We start from the raw sequence: 25,916 nt of genomic DNA on the forward strand, positions 1-25,916 counted from the left end.
CCATGTCTCTCCATTACTCCTGGGCAGATAGATAACTGTAGCTGATAGACAACCATGTCTGCCATTGGGTGGTTGCTCAGGACCACAAGGTATTTACTGGTTTTCTGACCTGGAATGTTTTGAGATACTGAATGTTACCCAGAAAATCTGTGGCTGTACTCATCATATATACTGCTTTGATCTACTTCTGATCACTGTTTCCTCAGATGCTCATCAAATGATCTCTCCTGTGACTGAGGTTGTGGCTCAGTAGTAGAGAGCTTGCCTAGCACGTGTGAGGCACTGGGTTCAATCCTCAGCACCACATAAAAAATAAATACATAAAATAAACTCATTGTGTCTATCTACAACTAAAAATATTTAAAAAATTATCTCTCCTGAATATAGGAATAGAAAATCAGTACTAGATCCAGCTTTTGAGGAACAAAGAGGTGAGCTTTGACTTTTCACTTTTACCATTTCTCAGCTTCCAGATCAAGACATTCAGAGCCCTCAATGTCCCTGACTATACCCTGTTTCTCACCTCTACTCAAATTTCTCTCTTTCATACCCTAGTTCTTTTTTTTTTTTTTTTCATACCCTAGTTCTTTACAGTCTTAATCAATGTTGGCTCCATGTGTCACCTTCACAGGTGGCACTAGCAAAAAAGAAGAGAACTCTGGGAAAATGTGAAGCTAGGTTTTTGTTATCTTTCCCTTGCCTATTTCTGTTCTATTCTCATAATAATTTTTGAGTATCAATATCTTCTTGATGTTCATCTGGGTCACATTCTTATTTTTTTTTATTATTGGTTGTTCAAAACATTACAAAGCACATTCTTAATTCTAAGGGACTCAAGTTATCTTATTTCTGAAATAAGGATTATAATATTTTCTCTGATCTGAGATAGAGGATTCATACTCTGATCTCTTTAGATCCTCTCTGGCTCCCTATTCTTTCTCTACCCAGGGGCCTTCCTGGCTCTAGAGAAAAATTCAGCAATGGAGAAAAAAATATCTCAATAAAGAAGGCTTATGTCCTGCATATTATTTGCATTTTCAGGGAGGATCTGTGGGGAAAATACTGGGAAATTTGAGTCCTTTTCTGGTGTTCAATGTAGAAAGTCAGCCTACTGTACCTTTGCAGTGAGCACATTCCTGAAATGAGTACAACAAATAACCACATCTGGCTTTCAGTTGGATTTCCCTTCTTTCCAATTCACTATGGATCAGGGTATTCAGAATTAGCCAAGACTTTCAACATTTAATAACTAGTCCTAGAAAGGAAATAAGATGATGAACTACTTGTCTTAGAAAGCCATGGAACTTTGAAAGTAGCTATAGATTTCCTAACCACCTCTAAAGAAAGGGCTGCCTTCCTGAGATATGTAAGAAATCAGTAGATATCTCAAGATACTTAAATGATAAGATAGTTTAGTTAATTAAAGCATCCCACAAATACCAGGAACTAGAAAGATAAATGCTTAAAGGGATGCTTCAAGGACTATTTGTTTTCCTGCAAGGAATATGATTTCAAATGATAAAGTTGACTGGAGAATCTCTCCCAGGCATAATGTGATCTGAAGGAAGATCTTAAATAGGTTTTTTCTCTATGCATGGAAAGAAATCTATATTTTGGTTGCATTTCAAAACAGAAACTTAGTTCTTATAAGATTTAAATGTGCTGGTTCTTAGGTAATTAGGAGTTCCTTCCAGCCCAAATGAGACCATTGGCTTTGCCTTATGCTTGGAAAGAAAATGGAGTGTATATGAAAGCCAACAGATGTCTTACCTGTGAGCCAAGTCATTAAGATGAATAACAAATGAATAAACAGAAACTGTTGAGGGATATGCTCTGTGCACACATTCACTGATGACATGGCTATGTGCACATGGAGTCTTCCTTCAGATAATTAGGGTAGTTTTAGCTTTACTTTGCCTCTTAGGTCATAGATTTCTCATTTTGTCCTTACTGATTAATGATCATCTTTTACTTCCAATATCCCAAACTTTAGCTCTAGTGACTGTCTCTTCGTTTGGTTGCCCTGTTGTAATCATTGAAGGTAATGGCACTAATGGGCCATGGAATGGTTGGCATCCATGTGTGGATGGACTGATTCAGATTAACTACCAAAGTGACCTAGTGTATTGCTTCATAATTTGCCATGAAATGAGTCACTACTTTCAGATGTAGTTATTCAGTTCTAAAGCACTGTTGAATATGAGCAATGCCAAAAGAATAGAGGTAATATCCAGTGTTAGTTCTATAATTTCTTAGATATTGTTGAAGCCTTTCTCTGGGTCAGGTGCTGTGCTAGTTTTTAGCAGGTACTGGATAAAGGATATACATTGTTTTGTACATTGATGAGTTTTTATTTGAAGAAAGAAGATTCAAGCTTTATAATCTATTTTACTCAACTGAGGAAGAGGCTTGGAACATATCAAGGAGTATAGGAACCATTGTGTGAAGACTCATAAAAATGCCAACCAGGCTGAGGAGTGTGTGCCTATCTCCAAGTTTCTGGTGGTTGCTGGAAATTCTTGGCATTCTTTGGCTTGTAGCTATATAACTCCAATCTTTACATTTATTGTCACGTGGCCATCTTCCCTCTTCACCTATCTCTGGCTCTCTTTTCTGTATCTTGGAAGGATACAAGTAAATGTTGGATTGAAGTCCCACAGTACTCTGATATGATCTCACCTTAACTGATTATATCTACAGTAACTGTATTTTAAAAAAACAAAACCTTCTGAAGTTTGAGAAAGGACATGGATTTTGTGAAGACAATATTCAACCAAACATTTTATAAACATACTAACAAGTTCTGACAAAATTAATCAGACAGAATAATGAGGAAATGAATTGATATGTTCCCAAGAAGGAAGCAAAGAGAAATAAAGCATGGTTTTCTTACTCCTTTCTCCTGGGTTAAATAGAGGCACCCTGAAAGTTGAAGTAGAACCATAGCAGAAGTGATATGATAATTAATCTCAGAGGGAGAAGTGTGGACATTTTATATTATGAAGTGGATGTTTTCTGCTTTTTAGTGCTACCTGGGGGTTGGGCTTGGCTTTACCTCTGGAGAAACAGAGGAACAGGAAGAGAAGAGAAAGCAGGGAATAGGCAACTTAGGTTTTCTCTAGGCTGAGGAAAGCAGAGAAATAGGACCTTATATGGATGGATGGATATATATATATATATATATATATATATATATATATATATATATATGCTGTATTTGGACATAATACATTTATTTTGTTTATTTATTTTTATGCGGTGCTAAGGATCGAACCTAGGACCTTGCACATGCTAGGTGAGCACTCTATCGCTGAGCCACAAACCCAGCCCTGGTTCTTTCTTTTTTTAGAATAGATACAGGAGGAGCCATGTATCTCCCCCCCCAGAATAATAATGAGCACTTTGTTATACTTTCCCTGAAAATGTTATGTCCAGAGGGTGGCAGAGTCTAAACAGACAGGCACACAATAGCTACAATACCAGTGAATGTGTGGGTTTTATCAGAAGCATAAAGTCTGCATATGAGAGCTCCAAGGAGATAGGGACTGTCTCTGGATCAGAAGGCTTCATGAGATGGAGCCTGAAGTATGAGTATACTTTTAGTAGGAGGTGGAGATGGGACAGAAAGACCATAGATTACCATGCTATTTTATGTCTTTAGTTGCAAAAATTTGTGTTATTAATTTTGAAGAGAAATAGAAGAAGGTGAATTGGTCAATGAAATTTATTCTTACTCTTGGAAAAAAGATCACGACTGGGAAACGGGTACTTTTGATGCGGCATCGGTAGTCATCATTTATTAATGCCAGTCATACCAGTTGATTAGTTTCTCTCCTTAAGAAAAGTTAACAAATGTTGTTGTTGGATTAGTTGAGATAAGCTAAGTCATTTTGAGGTAATGAACAACTTCAAAATCTATGTAATTTAACATTATAAAAGTTGATGTCCCTGTCATGTGACAGCTATCATTTCTATCTCATGTTAAATACCAGCAGGAGGATCCTCATCAAAACAGTCACTCAACTACTTTAAGATTTCATCTCATTCTAGTTGGAATGGCAGTTATCAAGAATATAAGCAACAGGGGCTGGGTTTGTGGCTCAGTGGTAGAGCGCTTGCCTAGCGAGTGAGACCCTGGGTTTGATCCTCAGCATCACATAAAAATAATAAATAAAATAAAGGTATTGTGTTCAACTACAACTAAAAACAAAAAACAAAAAAATATAAATATAAAATATAAATATAAAAACTAAAAAGAATATAAGCAACAAAAAATGTTGGTGAGGATGTGGGGGAAAAGGTACACTCATACATTGCTGGTGGGACTGCAAAATTGGTGCAATCATTATGGACAGCAGTATGGAGATTGCTCAGAAAACTTGGAATGGAACCACCATTTGACCAAGATATCCTAGTCCTCAGTTTATACCCAAAGGACTTAAAATCAGCGTATTACAGTGACACAGTCACATCAATGTATATAGCAGCTCAACTCACAATAGCTAAACTGTGGAACCAACCTAGGTGCTGCCCTTCAACAGATGAATGGATAAAGAAAATGCGGTATATATACAAAAATGGAGTATTACTCAACGTTAAAGAAGAATGAAATTATGGCATTTGCCGGTAAATGGATGGAGCTGAAAAATATCATGCTAAGCAAAATAAGCAAATCCCAAAAAACCAAAGCCCAAGTGTTTTCTCCCGTATGCAGATGCTAATTTAAAATAAGGTGTGTGTGGGGGGTGCTAGGGAAGAATAGAAGTACTTTGGACTAGGCAGAGGGGAGTGAAGGGAGGGGAGGAGGTATGGGGGTAGAAATGATAGTATAATGAATTGGACATTATTATCTTATGTGCATATGTAACTACATGACCTGTGTAACTCTACATCATGTACAACCAGAAAAATGAACAATTACACTCCACTTATGTATGATGTATCAAAATGCATTCTACTGTCATGTATAACTAATTCCAACAAATAAAAAAGTAAAATGTTTAAAAAAAGTTATTTCACTTTGGAAACAAAAAGAAGATATGACTTTTTCTCAAAACAAAAAACAGTCACTCAAGTCTCAGAGATAGAGGTTCTATCTTGGCACAAACTTTAAAAGTCACTGTAGTAGAGGGCTGGGGATATAGCTCAGTTGGTAGAGCTTGCCTTGCATGCATAAGGCCCTGGGTTCAATCCCCTGCACCACTAAAAAAAAGTCACTGTAGCAGGCATATGAGAACATGGCAAAGCCTGCGTTGACTCTTCAGACTCATATCTCATTAGCAAAATTGATTTACACAACCATGACCATGACTTTCAGAAAAGGGTAGATAAATGCAATCTTACTTTGTACATAGATAGATAGTATGGGCTACTAAAATGGAGTACCATAGACTGGGTGGCTTAAATAACAAATAGTATTTCTTATAGTTTGGTGTCTGAGAAATCAAAAATGAAGACTCTTTTCCTGTCTTATACACAGCTGTTGTCTTGCTGTTTCCTCACATGGCCAAAATAGTGGGTTCTAGTTGTCCTTCTGTTTTTGTAAGGACAATAATTCCATCATAAGAACCCTGCCCTCATGACCTCATTTAAATCTAATGATTTCCTGAAGGCCCTACCTCCTGTTACCCTCACATTGGGGGTTGGGGTTTCAATATATGACATGTGGGGATGGGAATGTGAAGACTATAACAGAGCAGAACTGAGAACAGCCCTGGTGATTGCCATGATTTCTTCAGTTGTGGATGTTTTTGTTGAGTGTTACTACACATTGGCACTACCATTCTTTTAAGTTTGGGAGAGGGAGAATTCTCCCTATCAGTATGAAACTTTGACTAAACAACTGAATACAGTGGTAAGCAAACTCTTAGAACATGGCCAAGTATAATAATGCTATTTGCAAGCAAATACTTAGAACAGGAAGACAAAGAATATATGGTCACCCCTTGAATAGTCTTATGATTAGTATTCAATGATTTGGGCTCCCAAGCATGCTAGTTAATATAGAGGAGATAAATCTAATTTATCTACCTAAGCGTGCTATTTATCTAGTTTATCCATTTAGGCCTTATTAGAAAACTTGGCCAAGGATGGGTTAGTAATAGGATTAACATGAACCTCATTTAGAGGGTCACATTTCTCCTATATTGGCATTTTAGAGTCTAGACTATCTTTGACAAGTGGGAGCCTATAGAGAATTCTATGCCATGGATTTCTAGTTTTGCTTACCTGAAATTTCCTTTTGTTTTTTTCTCTTTTAGATCAAATGGGAGGTTTCCGTAATTTTCTTTTTTGCTCATAAGAAAGTGTTTATTTGAAAGGGAAACAAGCCAATTAAGGCAATACTAAAGGATGATCCTGAATAAACTTATATTTTAGTGGGGCCTCAAGATTTATGAATGAACAATAATAATGAGGTTGGCACTGAAATGAAAAGAGAAGAAACAAGTGCTAGCCTTCTGTTTCAAGGAGTCAAAAACCTTGTCTTTTTTCCTTTGGAAAAGGGATGCTCTAGTTAATAACAGGACTAGGATTTCCACTTTTGCTGTGCTGCTGTTGTTATCTGCAGTGAAAGAACAACTTTGAATAATGAACCCTCTACCTTCCCAGCAGGAAACGGTGCTACAGGGAGCTCCTCAATAATGGTGTATTTAATAATTAGAAATATGAGCAGGAATTGACCTTCCAAGTTAGATGCATTATTATTCACTTTACCTGCTCAATGTCACAGTGGGTGCTGTCACAGAGACTGTGACTAAAAACCCTGATAAAGACTTCTCTGCCAAGTCCCATAAATAATCCATTTGCTAAATGTGCATGCGATGTACATGGCATATGCTTAGATCCATGTAGGAGTCTGGATGTGGTAAGTGGCCTTGAGTTTACAGAGCATTTGTACTCTGTAGGTATGGGACACATTGTAAATATGGCAGTGTGCCAGTGTTCTCTGGAAATAGCTTCCTGATCCTTTGAGAGAAGATTGTCCTAAGTTATATAAGGTCCTGATAACAAAGTTCCATTCAATGACTACTGAATTAAACAAACAAAACAATAAACAACAACAACAAAAAAAACCCTTTATATATTACCATCAAATTATGCTTTTAGTAAAGGACATAAGGATGAAATGTTAAAAGCATGATTGCTTTTCTGCAGATGATCAATGGCAGACATTCTTACCTAGTTTTGCTGTCTACTGTAAAGTTGGTCTTCAGTTCTTCAGGGCTAATGATGAAGAAGGACTTTAGTAACTGATGCTTTTTAATGTCTTCTGAGGTCACTATACATGTTACTAGTCTTGAGGAGCCAATGGCTTCCACATCCAAGTTGTTTCATAAATAGCTTCCATTTCCTCTTCTGGGTTTTGGTCTATGCTTTGCTTATGTTTTAACATAGTAATATATGTGAAAGCATTGAGAACCATGCCTCCATACAGCAGGTGCTCAATAGGTGTTCGTTTCGTTTTCCATTCCCTTTCCTTAACTCTGCAGCTCAGCAGCAGGGATGTCAGCCTGAAGCATGCTGATGAGGCCCTGTTTGCCTCCCGGTGTAATCAATACTCATCTTCAGATAATGCTTCTCATTTGAGAATCTCATCTTGCATTGATCATCATAAACTTTATCAGTCAAAGTCCCAAGAAGTTATTGGCAAATGTGAAATTTTGAGGTTGATGAGGCTAATCCTGGAGGTAAACATCAGGCCAGACCACTAGTGTTCCCAGGAGGCTAGTGAAAAATAGTAATTAGGATGAGCAAACTTCCTTGCATATGGGCCTGGCAGGGAAACTTGGAGGAGTGTGTCAGCCAGGGAACAAAAAGTGTGAGAGCAGAGGAAGCCATGCATACTGCTTTTTGAAGGTTAATTCTTTCACTTTGCCTCATAGCTCCTTGCTACCAGTGTCATGGTAAGGGGGGGATGCATTGGTCTGGTGCATAGGCTCCACATTTGAACTGAGTGTGGAGTACCTTAGTGCTGTCCTTTTGATGTTGTACCTGGAGACCAATCTTAGTGCTGCTTCCAGCAAGCACAAGCCTCTCTCCAAATTCTCTGCGACCTCTCTGAACAACCACATCAGTGGAGTCACATGAATGGAAGCATCTCTTTTCAGCCATCTGTGATTCATTCGTTGCCTGGAACTGTGAAAAAGCTGCTCACACACTGCCAAGAGAAGACTGCTGCCACCTGTGACCTGCCAGACAACAGTGGCATATTCAGAAGCCCTGTCTATGTGCCCAAACCACGTGTGATAGTTGAGTTGAAATTAAAAACAAAAACCCATAAAATGAACACACTAGTTAATTAATAGGTAAACTGCTGATTTTGTGTGTGTGTCTTAGATTCAAAGTGACATGGCACATAAAGGACTTGTTCTTAAGTTATTTTTTTATGTTACAGTTGATTTAAAATGTATTATATATATTTCTATATAAATTATGTAAGTATATATCTTAAGGCATCTGTAACAAACTGGGTGTACCACAAACGAGGTGACTTAAAACAACAGTAATTTATTCTGATAGTTCTGGAGGCCAGAAGTCAAAAATCAAGGTGTTGATAGGGTTGGTTCCTTCTGAAGCTCAGATTAACAATCTGTCCCACACCCCTCGCCCAGCTTCTGGTGGCTGCTAGCAATCCTTGGCATTCCATGGCTTGTATAGGCATCAGTACAATCTCTGGCTCCATCACCTCATGGTGTCCTCTCTGCACCTATGTCCCAGTGTTCAAACCTTTCTCTTTTTATAAGGATACCAGTCATTGGATTAGCACCCATCCTAATCCAGTATTACCTCATTACATCTACAATAAAGATTATTTCCAAATAAGGTCACATTTATAGGAACTAGGGGTTTAAAATTTTAACATATCTTTTAGGGGGGCACTGTTCAACCAACCATAAAGCTTGATGCAAAAAAAAAAAAAAATAGCTTTTTTCCCAATAGATGGTGTTAGAACAATTGGATATCTATATGCGAGGAAACAAACAACAACAACAAAAAAGACCTTGATCATACATAACAATCTACAAAAATAGACTCAAAATAGTATAGACCTAAATGTAAAACCTAAAAGTACAAAACTTGAAGAAGAAAACATGGCAAAAAAATCTTTGTGACCTTGGGTTAGGCAAAGATTTCTTAGAAATGACACTAAAAGCACAATCTATGAGAACAAATTGGTAATTGGATTTCAACAAAATAAAAACCTCTGGCCTTTAAGAGAGATTGTTAAGAGAATGAAAATACCAGCCACAGACTGGGACTATATCTTTGCCAGGTATGTGTCTGATTCAGGACTGTGTCCAGAAATATATAGAAATCTCAGAACTATATAAGAAAGCAAATAACCCCAACGGGGACAAAACATCTTGATCCATCACCCTGGAAGATATATGGATGTCAGAGGAGCACACAAAAAGATGTCCAACATTATTGGCCAGTAGGATATTGTAAATTAAAACTACAACGAGATACTACAATGCTATTATTATAATGACTGAAATTAAAAAGACTGACCCCACCAAGTAGAGGACTTGGAACTCTGGTGCATTGCTGGTAGGATATAAAATAGTAAAAAACACTTGGGAAAACAGTTTGGCAGCTTTTATTTTTTAAAGTATATACCTACCATGATCCAGTCTTATCACTCTTACATATTTACCAAGAAGAGGAAATATATGCCCATATATAAAGATTCATACACCTGTGTCCACATCAGATTTACTTATAATAGCCCCAAACTCCAAACAACTCAAATTTCTATCCACATAAAATAGGAAAAAATTGTGATACATTTTATAAGGAATATTATTCAGCAACAAAACAACAAACAATTGATGCAATGATATTGATGAATCTCAAAATAATTGTGGGGTAAAAGAAGTTAGATCAAAGAAAAATGAACATATTTTACAATTCCATTTATATAAAAGTCTAGAAAATGTAAACTATAGTGATAGAAAATCTATCAGTGTTTTCTTGGGGTTGAAGTAGAATAGGACAGGATGAGAAGGAGATGTTACACAGGGGAATGAGAGAAATTTGGGGGTATAATCATTATCTTGATTGTGGTGATGGCTTCATGTGTGTGTCAAAATATCAAAAATTTTCAACTGTATAGTCTATGTGCAGAAAATTGAATGTTGATTATACCTCAATAAAATGTAGTGTATTCCTGGTATGTGTCAGAAATTTTGCTAGTTGTTTTCATGAAATGTTCCTTTACTTGTGAAAGCACAGTATGATAGGTATCAAGCCGACTTTCAGAGAAGAGTAATATATTCATAGAATAAGATGATATTGAATAGAGAAGAGGGGGAGTGGAAGAGGAAATTGTGAGTGGAACCAAGTATGATTCCTCAAGAAGAAGGAAAGAGGCAGTGTAGAAAAAAAGAAGATATAGTGGATTGTATTTTCTAATAATAGGCATATTATTTCCTTTTTGATATGACTCTGAAACTTCTCATTAAGAGGTGGAGTCCATGTTTCCTCTTCTTTGATATGGGAGGTTTGTGACTCCCATAGAGATAACATGATGTGACTTCCAAAGTTATAAAAAATGATTCTACTTCTCTTGGTTTTCTTGTGATACTCCCTTTTGAGACCCAGCTCCCCTGCTTCGAGGAAGTCCAAGCAGCTCTGGGTGACCAGTCACTTCATCTGGTCCTAGTTGATAGCAGCGTCAACAAGGACACATGTGGATGAGAAAACATTTGAATGAGTTGGGTCCCAGCCCCTGAATCACCCTTTGACTTTTTGTCTCCCCACCTGAGGCCCTAGACATTGTAGAGCAGAGACAAAATGTGTTTGAGGGATCCTTTCTGAATTTCTGACCCAGAGAATTTTTAAGCATGATAAAATGATTATCATTTAACACAACCAAGTTGTTTCTCCTCCTCCTCCTCTTCCTTCTTCTTCCTCTTCCCCTTCCTCTTCTCCTTCCTCTTCATGTGGCAATGGTAACTGAAACTGGTGACAGGAAAGAAGGAATGGAAAAAACAAAACTGAAAATAACAACAACAAAACAGGCTCCATTCCTCCTGAAAAATTAGAAAAGATTCTGTAGATAGTTGCATTAGTTTTTTTAGTGTAGATACTCCAGAGAAGTAGTCTTATGGTTTCTGGGGGAGCCCTTGGCATCATGGGCATCAGGAAGGTGGCCACAATAAGCAGCCGGGAAGAAACACCCTTATCCCCAACCAGCTGACCATCATTAAAAACCAAGAGGGTGGCCAAATGGGGCAGGATTTACTAGTTCTTTTCCCAGGAAGAAAAACCTAAGAAAAATTGTGTTTTGTGTAAAGATTACTCATTAAAAAGATTACTTCTAACTGAGTCATAGTTAATTACATACATAGCAAAGTAGCATTCACTTCTTTGCATAATTTGAATCACAAGAGACATATATAAGTCTTACTAGTAGATCATTTAAAGAGAAGACCCTTTGACTTAATTTTGTCTACTCCCTGTATGAGAAAGTTTAAGAATCAAGCATAAGATTCCCAAATCCTGGTATATGTATATAATAATATCTTAAAAAAAGTTTTTTAAAGATCTATTATGAAAGTGACAGATGGATTTGAGAATGAATTGATCTGCAGTGAGAATTACTTGTACAGTGTATCCTATGTTCATGTAGTCACAGCCCTATTTGGCTACACTGTGAATTCTGACATCAAGGCATAGTTCTGTATTACTAGTGAGCTAGTGACAATCTTTAATCAATGTACCAGCTCTGAATACTGTTTTCAGGATTTGCATATTCTTTCTTGGGTAAGTCACTCCATTTTTGTCTTTGCTGTCTGCCATGTTGAAATATTCTCCTTTTTTGATTCAGGAAATTTGTGAATTTTTAATCTTTCCTGTATTCTTATTCAGAATACAGTTTCTCAATGAGTCTAAAAAAATTAAATTGTTTCCTACAGATTCTCTTTTTTTTATTTAGTAATTTTTAATTTGTGGGGTGGGTGGGCAGATGGATGCTTTTTCAAAGCCCTCCACTGCAGATGTTGTCAGAAGGGGAGATTGAGGCACTGTGGAGGAGTGATTATGGGAACAGACTCTGGAGCTAGACAAGTTACTTATCCCTACAGATGTTCTTGTTCCCCCCTAACATTAATTATTGGCTACCAACTTTACCTGTTAACAAAGAAGTAGTGGAATAATTTTATAGCTCTCTGGCTTAACCAAAGCACTCTTCCTGTTTAGTGGTGATGATTTCCTTTCTCCCCACACCATCCACACTTTTTTTTTTTCCCTCCCAGAGGGTGTAACATTTGTGGTATACTATGGTAGCAGAAAGGGAATCTTAAAACTCATTTGGAGGGAAAGGGTCTCTTTTAGCTTACAGTATAAGATGAAATGATCTATTTTGTGCTGCTTTCACATTTCTCATATTACACTATTAAATATTCTCTCAGAGACTAGCACATCTAGGACGTTCTGTATAATCACTTTATGCATTGTCATGGGGACCACATTTGCAGGATGTGGGGCATGATAACCCTGTGGTTAGGAAAGCAGCTGTTCCCAGTTGTAAGACATACAACACAAAGTGAAATAGTCACAAAATTATCCTGAGCTTGTGGTGGAAAGGAAGAATGTCACAGAAGTTAATTTGTCCACTTCACATAATTAGTATGTCCTAGAGTCTGGTTTAGGTTCAAGTTCATGTTTTGTTATTTTCCTTTGTTACATTTATTTTTATATTACACCTTACCCTCAAGGAGGATGCATCAGGGTTGCCTGCCTTCTACAGGAGGAAAAGGTTTGTATGTACAAAACTGAAGATGAGAATTTGCCTGGCTGTTAGTATACTATGCAATATGCACAAAATCACAGCCCCTGGCTCCCAGACCCTCATCTGTCTTCTCAAACCTTTCTTCATCATTCCTGTACACTTCTGCCAAACAGCCCTTTTTAGTAAAGGAGATTCACCACACCATTCTTTTGATAGGGTGGACCTCAAGTGGGCTGATAATCTAATCTTCATGTATTTGAGAGTGAGTAATCATACACCACATGTTCTTGAAATGTGGTCTCTGAACTGGCAGCATCAGCAGTCCTAGGAACTTGTTACAAAGGCAAATTGCTCCAGATCTACTGAATCAGAAATTCTGGGGGAAGGTAGTTTAAGACCTGCAGTTGATTTTGATTTGAGAACCACTTTTATAATCAAAATTCTTAGAAATCTCTTTTATTCATAATTTGTTCTCAGTTGTGAGGATAATTGTGTAGACTATCCTTTAGTAATACAGCATCAAATAAAGAGATCCTGTCATGTACACACTTGTTAAGCATCTACTGTATGCATAGGATTATGTTAACTACTTTAGTAAAAGAAAAGAAGAATAAAATAAGCTTCTAACCTTCTGGAGCTTATTCTGAGTGAATGAATAAGTGGATCATTTTTGATTTGGTGATACAGTAGAGATGAAAACAACACAGTAGCTTACCTCTTTGTTGGCATTCCGAAATACCCTCTTACAAAATGCAAAATATGGGCTAAATGCCTCACTGTATCATTGATAGATATTACCAAACCACCCCTTGTTCTTTTCAGAGATGGAAGAATAAAGATTACTGATTAAAAGTTTAATCATTTGAACCATAAAGTTCACCTGGTTAGTGACTGAAACAGAATATATGACCTCATACTTCTTTGACATTGCTTCTGCCTTATAAATCAGTCTTGGTCCAAGGAATTTGAAGCTAAATCAGAATCAAAAAGTCACCTTCTATCTTCTCAGTGATTAAACAGATTTGCAACAGACTTTCCCTTCTATTTAACTTTTATTAAAAGAAGCGCTAAGGTACTGGGATGAAGTACATCATATTTATTACCAAAATTATTAACAAATATACAAAACTTATACATGTAATTTCTTACATCCATTTATTCTCTATAATACTGATTTTGTTCAAGTAGGTTATCTACAGTATGTAAACATCCCTTGGATTGACCTCACACAGATTAGGAAAGCCCTCTAACCCATGCTTTTATCAGATACTTCTTTTTATTTGGCTTTCATTTGTAGCATCTAATCTCCACATTTGGCACATGGAAGAGACATCTACAGTGCATAAGAGGCAGATTTTCTGGTTTCATTCTGAACACTTTTGCAGGGGCATAAAGAGCTGAGAGGAGAACAGAAGCACTCTAACTCAACAGTACTGGATTAGCTATGCCAACAACTCTATTAAACTTCAGCTATTAAACTTGAGCACAAAGTCCATGTCTCTTCCTTCTCCCCCCCTCCCACCCATCCCCCATGCAAGGCTGATTCAGTCTTAACCTTGTCTCAAAAGGGTTAAAAGAAATTCCATCCATTTCGGAACAAGTAGGTTAACTTCCCCGAAGAACAAATTTTCAGGGTTCTTGTGTGTGGGTTGGTTTCTGCAGTTTGATCATACAGCAAAACTCCTAAGTGGAAAATAAAAATGAATTCGACGTTTTTTATTACCTGCGTTCACTTGCCATCTCTGTATTTAAGACACGTACCTTTGTTGTGGAGGCAAAGTGACAAAGGCTTTGGTGAATGGCAGAAAAAAAAAAAAAGCCAGGCTTGTCTAACACCTTGGACTCCAAGCCTTTGAATATAGTGTCAAAAAAATTAAAGAGAAAAGAAAAAAGATAATTGGAGATCCTGCCCTCCTCTTCCTGGGTTTCCTTTTGATTATTTAAATTAATCTGACCAAGTAAAGCTGATCCAGAGAGAGCTCTGTTCACCCCGCTCACCCCATCCTCACTCTCCAGCACTGTATAGCACGTATGATCGGCTGCACCTCGTCCGCGAAGTAGCCTCCGAGAACGTCTGGATTTGGACATGCACCTGCCGCCTGGCTTCCGTTACCACAGGGGCGCGGGCCCCTCCGACGCCCCGTAGAGCTCCGCCAGCTTCCGGAAGCGGGGTCCCCAGTCGGTGAGGAAGTCGAAGCTCTGCTCTGAGTCTGAGGTGGCCGACTGCAGGGAGCTCAGAGACCCCGCCACGGAGCCATCACCCTCGAACATGTATGTCTGCAGGGAGTCAAAGGGTGGGGCCCACAGGTCCATGTCGGCCTCGTAGAGTTTGGCCAGCACGTAGCTGTGGACGGTGCTGTTGACGGCGCACGTCTGAGGCACGTAGCGGGAGAGGCTCTCGATCTCGGGCAGCATGTCCTGCCGCATCTTGGGGGCGGCTCCCGCCTGCGCCTCCCGCGGGTTCCACATGGCCGCGATGTCAAAGGCCTCGGTGTCCTCCTCGCCGCCGCCCTCGTCGTCGTAGCGGACGATGTTTTCATGGATGTTCTCCTCGTCGTCGATGATGTATGGCTGCTTCCGGTGCCGCCTCATGGACAGGATGAGCAGCACCAGAACTGCCGGGACAGAGGAACAGGACGTTTATGGTAAGAGCCTCCGCGTGTGTGTTGTCCCTAGAAGTACCCGCCACTAGCCCCAGGTTCAGGAAGAACTCGGAATGGTGAGCTCAGAGACTGCGCTTGGGTACTCTAGTCCTCAGAGTTAATGGCTACCTACCTCCTCCTCGCTCTTTCTGCCATTGAGATTGAGAACGTGTGGGCGAAAGTTGCCCTGTATTTCTAAAGTTGGTTCAGTTAAAAAGTGAGATATGAAGTCTGCACATCAGCTTGGTGCTTTGATACTGCGTGTGTGTGTATGTGCACCCACCCAATCTAGTGTGAAATCCCACTTAAAAAGCACAAAGCACTATGTCCTGCTGTGAAATAAGCTAAGCATCACTTCATGCATCTGCCCATATAACAGTGAATATACATTTATTTTGTAATGTGAAGTATTATGTGGGTGAAATTCTGCTTTCTTATATTAGCATGTTTATAGGATTCTAACTCTAAATATAATCATATTATTAATTAATATGCGTATAGACACATGAACTGAATATGAACTAAAGTCGTTGTCTTTTTATATCCCCTCCAAAAAAAGTAAGAGCATAAATGACCCGTGTGGTGCATTCCTCAGGAAAGCCTTTCATTAGAGAGGTAGCTGTGGCTTTCTGGATCTAGTCATTTTCATGGAAGGGAGGGAATGAGCAGTGACATGTTATATAATTCATCATGTTATCAAAGAAACACCACACTGTTAGATGTGCCCTTGCAGGTTTGGATAAAATTTTATCCCAACAAATGCACCATTTTTTAAAATTTTGTTTTTAAGGGTGTGTTTGCTGGGATTTAGAGGAGAGATAGAGATAATCCCATTGAACTGTTTATCTTTGTGACTGAAAATGTTTTTCCAGGAAGTGTGTTGAGGTTCTAGCTGTAGAACTGCTATTGATTTTTTTTTCCTGGTGTGCTTTGTTACAGCTGGTGAACAGTGACAGTTTGACAGCACTGCAAAATAAGACTCCAGTTTATCCAAGGAAAAAAATAGTGGCGTATACTCATATTCAGTAAGAGATTACAGACCATATAACAAAGTTCACAACAATGACTTTTAAAGTATTTGAATGTAGAATGAGCTTTTCATATAAATAGCAGTTAATTGTAAATAACTTTTTTGTGATTAACTTGGTTGATAAAATGCACAAATACTTGTATGTATTTTTCCTGTGTGTAAAAACATGAGGTATAGACTAGAACTATAGGATTTCAGGGAAAGAAGCTAAAGAACTTTAAAGAAGTGGGACTTCGAACTGAGCATCCAATACTGGAATGTAATTTGAATTGAAGGCAGATGGAAAAATGGGAGTCTAAGTGAACATGCTTTATTTGTGGGATTCAGTAAACAGTTACTAAAACCTAAATCTTTGTTTAGGCTCTATGTTAAGCAATGGGAAATAAGATTGGTTATGATATAGTTCCTGTTCTGATGAATTTGCAGGCTAAGAAGAGTATAAGCATTGATGATAATACAAATCAGGCAGTAATAAGGGTTATAGGTTCACAGGTGTTACCATTAGATTCCAGAGACATGGTCAGTGAATTCTGGGGCAACAGGAAAGTGATTCACACAAGTAACCCTGGAGTGTCAGTGGTGATATTTTGGAAAATGCTAGGATGCAAAATGAGAAAAATTTTTGAGTAGCCAGGCATTGTGGCATGCAACTGTAGTCCCAGCTACTCTGGAGGCTGAGGTAGAAGAATTGTTTGAGGTTAGCCTGGGCAACATAGTAAGGCTCTAACTCTTAAAAGAAAAAAAAATAAGAGAAATAAAAGTCTTTTGAGTATCTTCTGGAGGAAATTCTGATGGTGATGGAGAATTAGGTAGTGTATGGAACTGGTCCATCTTAATTTATTATTATTATTATTGCCATTTGTCTTATTTTTTTAGGTAATCTGATTTAATAATAAGTATCATATTACACCCTGAAAATCATATTTTGGGAAAAATGGTCCTTAGCTGAAAGGCTCCCCTGATTCCCTGACAGAAGAGAATCAGTTTTAGGTCTGTTTATTCTTGTTAGGCAAGCATGTTACCACTGAGCTGCATCCCTGACCCTTAATTTTTTTTCTTTTAAATTTTGAGACAAGGTTTCACTATGTTGCACAGGCAGACCTCATACTTGTGATCCTTCTGCCTAACCCTCCAGATTTAGCTGGGATTACAGAGGTGTGCCACCATTCCTAGTGGGATATTTACTCTTTATTTACAACAGGCATAGTGAATAGACTTATGAAATTTTCTAAGAAATGGATACATATTTCAGACATTAAAAAATCCCTGCAAAATCAAAACTGTCAAAATTAATGTGTTTGTTTAATTGTCCACAAAATGTAGTATTTTGTTAACAAATCAACTGCAATTCAAATTTTACATGGTTTTATGAATTATATTTAATGTGAGATGTGTACTCTAGAAATAAGAATGCATAAAACCATGTGGATTTTGTGATACCTTTGCTTAACTTAGCTCCTAAAAACTGTTTACTTATTCTGTACAGTTCAAAAGACAAGAAATAATGGGTTTGAGAGGGACGAAATAAATTATCCCTTGCACACTACTTCTAACTTGAGAGCTTCTCTGAGCTACTCTCTTTAAATCAGTCTTTCTGTAATGATGTTTTTTTTTTTGTCTGGTCAGAGTAAACTTAGAGAACGTTTTCCAAAGATAGAAGTAAGGGCATCTACTCTTGAAATTTCTCCTAGGCGCAGGTTTTTTCAACAGCTTCTTGCAGGTGGTCCTGTTCTGTACTCAAGGACTCCCGATGCCACCTTATGGACACACAAGGAATTTCAGGCAGGTTTTACTTGCCAGTATACATGGACCAGAAAATAAGTCTCTCTGATTCAGGGATCCAAGGACTTAGGAAGGTTATTCATTTATTCTACTTCTTCCTTCATGTAAGACTGAACTATGTCAACAAAATTAAGCCACATGTTGTATTTTAAAATGTCTTGAGAGGGCTGCTTTACGGGCCTGCCTAGAAAATCAGTCAAATAGACATTTTTTTATAGTGGGGAATTTTCTTCTTTGCTCTGACTCAGTCTCTTGGTGTGTAGGTAAACAAGAGATAGAGGGTGTGTGTAAATATATGCAAGTCTCTTTTAATTGAAATCCCTAGAGCTTTATTTTCTTCCCTCATAGAAAGCTGGGATTTCTTTTATATTAAATAATATTTTTGTATATTAAGTTTGCTTTTCCCCAGGTAAGATGTATTTGCTTTGGCATAATACAATAAGAAGAGGTGGAATATATGTACGGTTATTTTCTTGGCTTCAATAGATGATTTAGGTATTTGTCTTTGAATGTGGAATTCAAAAACAATGACACAGATGGCATTATGTATAAGGGAATTGAGAGGCAGTCTTGCAGTATGACTTGAGAGAAAAAAGTAAGTAACCCCTACCACAATAGTGCTATCCCTCTAGCCTGTCATCTCCTCTTTTTATTTCATCTTCAGAGGCAAACTGGCCCTGTTTAGTCACTGATTTTTATATGATGGCCACATTGCCTAGCAGGGACAATAATGTCACAAGGAGCTTATTCCCCAGAAATCCACGTGGTTTATTTGATCACTTCCTTCAAACCTCTGTTCAAAGTTCTCTTTTTCTGTGAGGGCTTCACTGACCACTCTACTTGAGATGGTATCTAGGCATTATCCCATCTTCCCAGATATACAACTTGTTCCTCTTCTCTGTAATACTTAGCCATCTCCAGAATCTGAAAAAGAGCACTCAGAAGGGCAGTGCTGCTGAGATGAGGTACCCAATGTATGTCCTCCTGCATTTCAGTTTGAGCTCTGCCGCTGACACTTGGCTTAGGGCCAGTCACTTACCTCTATGTGATTTAGCTACTACTAATCTGAAATGATGGAGTTATAAATGATTATTGTATCTTCTTTTAAATTTTATTTTTGGCTCTATGGTATAAAAATGAACTTGATTTGAAATAAACTCTGAAGACTGAGACATGTCTGTCTTAATTCTAGCACCTAGCATGGTGTTCCAACCTATTGTATATGCTTGATGAATATATATACACTTCAGGAACTGTCTCAATTTTGTACTTTTCCACAAATTTATTTAACCACCTTTTCAGTAAGCATGGAGTAGAAGAGCAGTTCTGAGTAGCTGTGTTGGGAGTAACTGACTAGTCTGAGCAAGCGTTTGCAGGACCCACCATGATGGAAAAGAAAGGAACCACCTACTCACCTAAGAGGACAAAGATGCAGGCTAGGATGGCAATGAGGGCGCCCCGGCTCAAACTGACTGGGAGCATGTAGGCCTCAGGGCTGCAGGACATGACGTGGCCTTCATCATCACAGCTGCATACCTGGATGGTAAGTGTACCTGTGCTGCTCAGCACTGGCTGCCCACTGTCTGCTATCAGGATGGGAAGGTAAAAGACGCTTTGTTCCTGCTGCCGGAAGCCAGACCTTCTGGTTAGAATCCGGGCAGTGTTATCTGAAGAAGTAAGGAGTTCCAGGGTTGAATAAGAAAAAGGAAAAATTAGAGAAGAAAATGGAAGAACCAACAGGTGAATTAATTTATGGAATAGAGGAAAGCAAGTGGGCAGGGATGGGGATAGGAAGGAAAGAGGCTAGTTTATGTTCCCTGGAACTGTTCATTTGTAGCTACTGTAGGATGGCCTGAGTCAGTATTTGGATTTAGAAACCCAAGATTTTTGCTTGCCTTTAAGCAAAACCCCGAGGCCTAGGAGAGAAACACTTTTCTGAGAACCTGTCTCACCCTTTGTGACATGAAGTGCCTAGGGCGAACTGTCAACCTTCAGATCTAGCAAAAATATCCCTAGGAAAGCTTGATAGAAGTGAACAATCACTGGCAACTTGTCCCTGTTTGTTCCTACTTAGCAGATCTCCAGGCCCCAGTGCTACTTTATGCCTCCAGGAAAATGCTGAGGAGCCCATGTGGCTGCAGTGGATTGCTTGTTTTTACCACTCTGGCTGGAATTCATGTCTTTTGCTATTTTCTTTTATGCCTCTGAATTGCAGTCACTGACTTCCTGAAGAACCTGCTCATTTAGTAGAAGGTTATTTGAAATCCTCTAAACATCTGACACTATTATTTTCTCCTGGCATAGCAGTCTAAGTTTAAACAGTTAACATGAACTGGTAAAATTTGTTCTTGATCAGTAATATTAGTTATTTTCCCTTCATGTTTTTTAAATAATTTGTTGATAATAATAGTTACATCTTTATGGAGGTACAATGTGATATTTCAGTGGTTTATATATTATATATGATCAACTCAGGATATTTAGGTTATCCATCTGTCATTTCAAACATTTATTTCTTCTTTTTGATGAGAACATTCAAAATCCTCTCTCCTGGCTATTTTGAATTATACATATGGTTGTATAATCACCCTCTGTATAATAGAACACCAGAATTTATCCCTACTGAAATTATTCCTCCTCTAGCCGAATTAGAGATGTTTCTGCAAAGCTGATGAGTACATGGGTTTATTTATATTTACATTTGCCTAATGTTAAGTTTTGAGATTTTTGATTGTTTTATATTCTTAGATTTCCTGGAGTGTCTTTGAATTCTAAAGCAGATATATTTTTGCAAAGCTCAGATCTTTTTAGCAGAGGAACAGTTTGAGAGATGTGGTAAGACATACAAACAGTGCCTCTCTCAAATCTAGTACCATCAACATGGAAGATTTCCTGGATGTGTTTCACATTTCCCATGGTGGGGCTTAGAATTTCACAAAAGCTTCTGAGAGCCTAACCAAAGTAAAGCATTATTAGTGATCGTTAATACTTCTCCCTCCCTTCTTGGACTCAATGAAGGATTATACTTTTTTAACCTCTTAGGACATATCTAAGTGATTTTCTTAGTATAATTGATGAAATATGAGTAAAATTGATTTGTGTTACTACTTAAAGGCAGAAGCTTGAAGGAACTGATGTGTGGTTCTCTTGCCTTGCTGTGATAACTGAAAGAATGTTGTGGGATGGAATCCAAGCACTTTGGGATACTGAGCTTCATATGGTGAACAGTTGTCTTGGATAACTCAGATGTACAGTGGGCTTTATTTGAGCAAGAAATAAACTTTGGTTGTGAAAAGCCACTGAGATTTTGGTTTGTCTGTTCCTGAAGCATAACTTAGCCTGTTCTGAATTATACACAATTCCTTAATTGCTTTTTCTTCCTCCTCCTTCTGTTTTTTTTTTTTTTAAATGGTACACATGCTGGTGCTAGTTACATTCACTTTCTGTATAGTATCTCATTTAATCTTATCAAAAATTTGGTGAGATAGTGATAATTATATCCCTTTACAGTGAGAGAATTAAGGCTTAGACAATTTTATAATTTGTTCAGTCACTAACCTATTTAGTAGCAGACTGGGATTTGAACTCTGGACAGACTGACTTTAAAACATTTACTCTTCTGGGGCTGGGGATATAGCTCAGTTGGTAGAGTGCTTGCCTTGCATGCACCAGGCCCTGGGTTCAATCACACACACACACACACACACACACACACAATTTACTCTATTGGGTTATACAGTTACTTATTTAGTTTAGTAACATTGCCTGTCAAAAAATAACTTAGATAGTCATGATCTCTTCCTTCTTTGATACAGGCTGTCTTCTTTTTATTTTTTTCTCAGTGAATAAAGATAGTAATTAGTTACCAATATGAGGCTTATAATCATATGTTCACTTAACATAAAACCCATTTACCTGCTTTTCTGTTTTTAGACTTAATAGGTAAGTACGATTAATTGTGCTTTGTAGTTTTATTTTTTTTCCCCAGAAAACAGGTTTTCCTTGATTGTTATTATTTTTATTTTTTGGTTTAATCCTAACTATGTCATAAGACTAAATTATAAAAAAAGACTGACTAGAAAGCCGGCTGTGGTGGCCCTCGCCTATAATCCTAGCGGCTCAAGAAGCTGAGACAGGACCATTGCAAGTTCAAAGCCAACCTCAGTAACTATGAGGTGCTAAAGTAACTCAGTCAGATCCTGTCCCTAATAAAATAAAAAATTGGGCTGGGGATGTGGCTCAGTGGTTGAATGCCCCTGAGTTCAATCCCAGTACCCCATCCCCTGCAAAAATAAAGACTGACTAGAACAGCATTTCAGAAAAGTAGTATATTATGTCTGCTAACCATGTTTCTTGATCTAAGAGTTATTTAAGAAGAAAAAAAATCAGAGCTTCATATTGCTAAGTTCAGTCCTGGAAGGAGTCTGGCATAAAGTAGCCATTTGAAATTGGAATTTTTTTTTGTTGAATGTGATAATTGGGGCTTTTATAACCTGTTTGGAAAGAGTATTGTTTCTATAAATATAAATGTGTGTAGTGGGAAGATGGGCCACAACCTAGGATCTGACTTCTAGTCTCAGTCTTAATGCTTGCTCACTCTCTGATCTTAGGTCATTTGCTTACTTTCCCCAGCTATCATATGGAATGATGAGAATCAGAGGGATTAGTAATTTCCTTAAAGCCTTATAGATTCATTGTAAATATCAAAGTAAAGTATGGGAAAATTCTTTTGAAACTGTAAAGTGCTTTGTACCCATAATCCTTCTCATAATGTTTCAAGATTAGAGTATAAAAAAGGCATTTTTTGTGATAATGTCCTGTTGTGTTCATAAAAGGACATGATGATTCAGGCATGGGAGTTGGGCACTTGACATTAGGTCAACCATATCAGATGTTGGTCAATTTTTTAATAAGCTTCAATAAATGATACTGGTGGGATAAACTGTCATGTGGAGATTAGAAGTACATGCTTTCTGTTGAAGATGTACTGACTTCTATTTTGGGAAGCCTTCCAAGAGATGAGTCATATCTTTTTATTGTCGTTTTGTTCCACTGGACTATCTTTGTAAGAAATTGGTTTCATGAATTGGTGCCCTAAGTCATCTTTAATAAATTTGTAGCATTTTGCTGCTATAAATTTCTGTATTGAGTTTGGCAAGTATGAGAGTGACACTTAGCGGGAAATTTGAAAAAACAGCATAAAGTGTTATCTTTCTCACTCTAGGGTTTCTTTTGTAAAATGAACCCTGAGGAGACTGAAACTGCTTTTGTAGAAGGTATTTCCCTATGAAGTAGATAAATGAATAGTTCAAAAGTTTAACCAAATAAAAATCTCAGGATATTTTAATTGTGATTTTTCTGTTGTTAGGATTCATATTATCCTTCCTCCCAGAATTATCATACTGATTTTATGATAATGTGTGGTTTGAAGAATAGTTTCCAGTTAGAACAAAATAAATTTGAGATTCTCAGGTTTTATAGAAGAATATCATATGGGGTTGAATTAATACTTTAAATCTCAAATAATTGATGGTTGAGACGAAGACAAAGCTGCCTAATCATGACTTTTTATTACCCCTTGTTTATGTTGTTACAAAGTCATAATATTTTTGAATTGGAATGAAAATACGGTTACTGCAGCCTAAGGAAATCATGACCTCCTCAAGGTCAGATCACTGTTTGGTAGTGAGTTAACAACATAAGGAGTTGATTTGACAGATTTAATATATTTTTGCAATTGCACTGATCTTTCTTTGGAACAAATCATCTCACTAGAGAACAAAAGTCCCCTTTTTTCCCCATCTTTACTCAAAAAAGTGTGTCTTTAATCTCCTTTGCTTTTCTGAATGCTTGTTGGAGAAGGGCCTAGAAGTACAATTCTAGCAGAGATTGCACTTTCTGCACTAGGACCCCCACCTGGGTATGTATTTCTAAATTATAAATTATAAATTTAGACTTTATAAATTATACAGTTGTTTCGGTGGTCAAACTGCTTGTTTTCCTCTGTTTGCCCTTTTCTACCTTATTTAGCTGTTGCCTCCCCTTTGTTCTGAGAGATCTTCACTGTTTCCCCCCTTTGATCATTGGTTAGAACTGTTCCCTCAGGATTTTCCTCTTTCTCTAGATCACTGTTTATTATTTTCTCAGGTTATTCCCATGTTTCAGTACATGTAAACATGGCTACTATCTATAGGAATAAAGGAAAGATTTTGTCTTTGTGTCTTGAACAGGGTTTGGCACAGAACAAGCATCTTTAAACATTTGCCAACTGAGTGATGAATGGAAGTTTTAGAGTCAGCAGAGGGCACTCTCTGTTTTTTGTTGTGAAGCTGAACTTAAAAAAAAAAAAAAAGAAGACTGTGAAGTAGCATTAATATCCTCCTTCCTGTTAAGGAGCAGGCAAACTTTGACACTGTTTGCATGGTACACTAACTGAAAGTATCCAGCCTAAGCTATCAGATGGGATGATGGGAATCAGAGGGATTAGTAACTTACAAATTCATTATAAATATCAAAGCACAGTATGGGGAAATACTTTTGAAATTGTAAAGTGCTTTGTACACTTAATCCTTTTAGCCATTTATACCCCTTATTACCTTGGTTGTCCCTTACGGTGAAGTTGGGATTGTTAGCAGCCTCTGGAGTCAAGCTGTAGTAGAAATGCTGACCATTGTGTGGGTCGTCTTGGTCCACAGCACTTACTGTCTGGATCAGCTGAAGGAGGGATATGAAATCAGGTGAGTTGGAGTCAAAGGAAAAAGCTTCAGGGTCCAGTGAAATCTCAAGCCTTGAAATTCAGTGATAGGTTGTTTTACCTAATGAGAAAGATATCATGATGCTCACCTGAGAAGTTTCCATGCCATCACATAATTCCAAAGTTAATTTTGGTTTAATGTTGGGCCTGAGTATGTTAATAGGCATAGGTAAACATTACCTAAATACCTTAGACCTCAATATAGCTTACAGTCCTACACCATGGTCAGTCATTTTTAGACAGTATAAATATAAGACTTTGAGTAAAAGAACTGTTTAGTGCCACAAGTTCCTGCTTATCCCCCTAATTTTCCTCTTTGTATCCTATCTTCTTAACATCGCAGGGTGAAAATTCAGGGTTAAATTGTTATCTTTTAGAAACTCTATTTAAGAGTGGTCACTACTACTTAGGAGGGAATTAAGCAGAAACATCATCACTGGTTATGTTAAAGTAAGAGAAAGCAGATGTGAATGTTGGGGTTACCTGACAGTCATATTTTGTTGGTAGGAGGTAGAGCTAGAAAAGATATCCCCAGAGTGGGAACAGACTAGAGTCAGAAGCTAGGGTTGGTGGTGGGGAGAACAAGAGGTGGGGTGGCTTCCTGTTGAGCTCTTTGGCCAGGTTTTGTCTGTTCCACAATGTTCTTCAAAGGAATAAGTTTCCATGAAGGCTCTGGAGACCATGATGAAAAAGCCACTGAAGAAAGCAGTGTAAAACAGAATTGCAACGATAGCATGTGGGGTATGGGCAGTACAGAAAAGGTGGGCAGTATGAGATATAGACATTATTGATGGCTGAGACTAAGATAAGATATAGATAACTAAGATAAGATATAGAACACAAACTTTCCCTATTGCATATTTTAAAGGATTGAGCTATTAGGAAAAGAGCAAGACTCTTACTTCTCTTGATCTGGATGGTGTCTCCCTTCTAGATTGAGAGCAGGTGTTTTATAGTTAGAATGATAATAGT

General features: G+C 37.8%; 1 protein-coding gene across 1 annotated transcript in view; it reads right to left on the minus strand.

Annotated features, from left to right (window-relative positions):
* Window positions 1-14,845: 14,845 nt before the first annotated feature.
* Cdh20 (cadherin 20) overlaps window positions 14,846-25,916 on the minus strand; it is a 71,937-nt gene continuing 60,866 nt past the window's right edge. The window contains exons 9-11 of the mRNA XM_027948999.2: window positions 24,787-24,904; window positions 19,606-19,857; window positions 14,846-15,351 (exon numbers count right to left, since the gene is read on the minus strand). Coding sequence (XP_027804800.1) covers window positions 14,846-15,351; window positions 19,606-19,857; window positions 24,787-24,904 — 876 coding nt within the window. The remainder of the gene's footprint in view (window positions 15,352-19,605; window positions 19,858-24,786; window positions 24,905-25,916) is intronic.

This window comes from Marmota flaviventris, chromosome 16 (genome assembly GCF_047511675.1).
Source record: "Marmota flaviventris isolate mMarFla1 chromosome 16, mMarFla1.hap1, whole genome shotgun sequence".
NCBI lineage: Eukaryota > Metazoa > Chordata > Mammalia > Rodentia > Sciuridae > Marmota > Marmota flaviventris.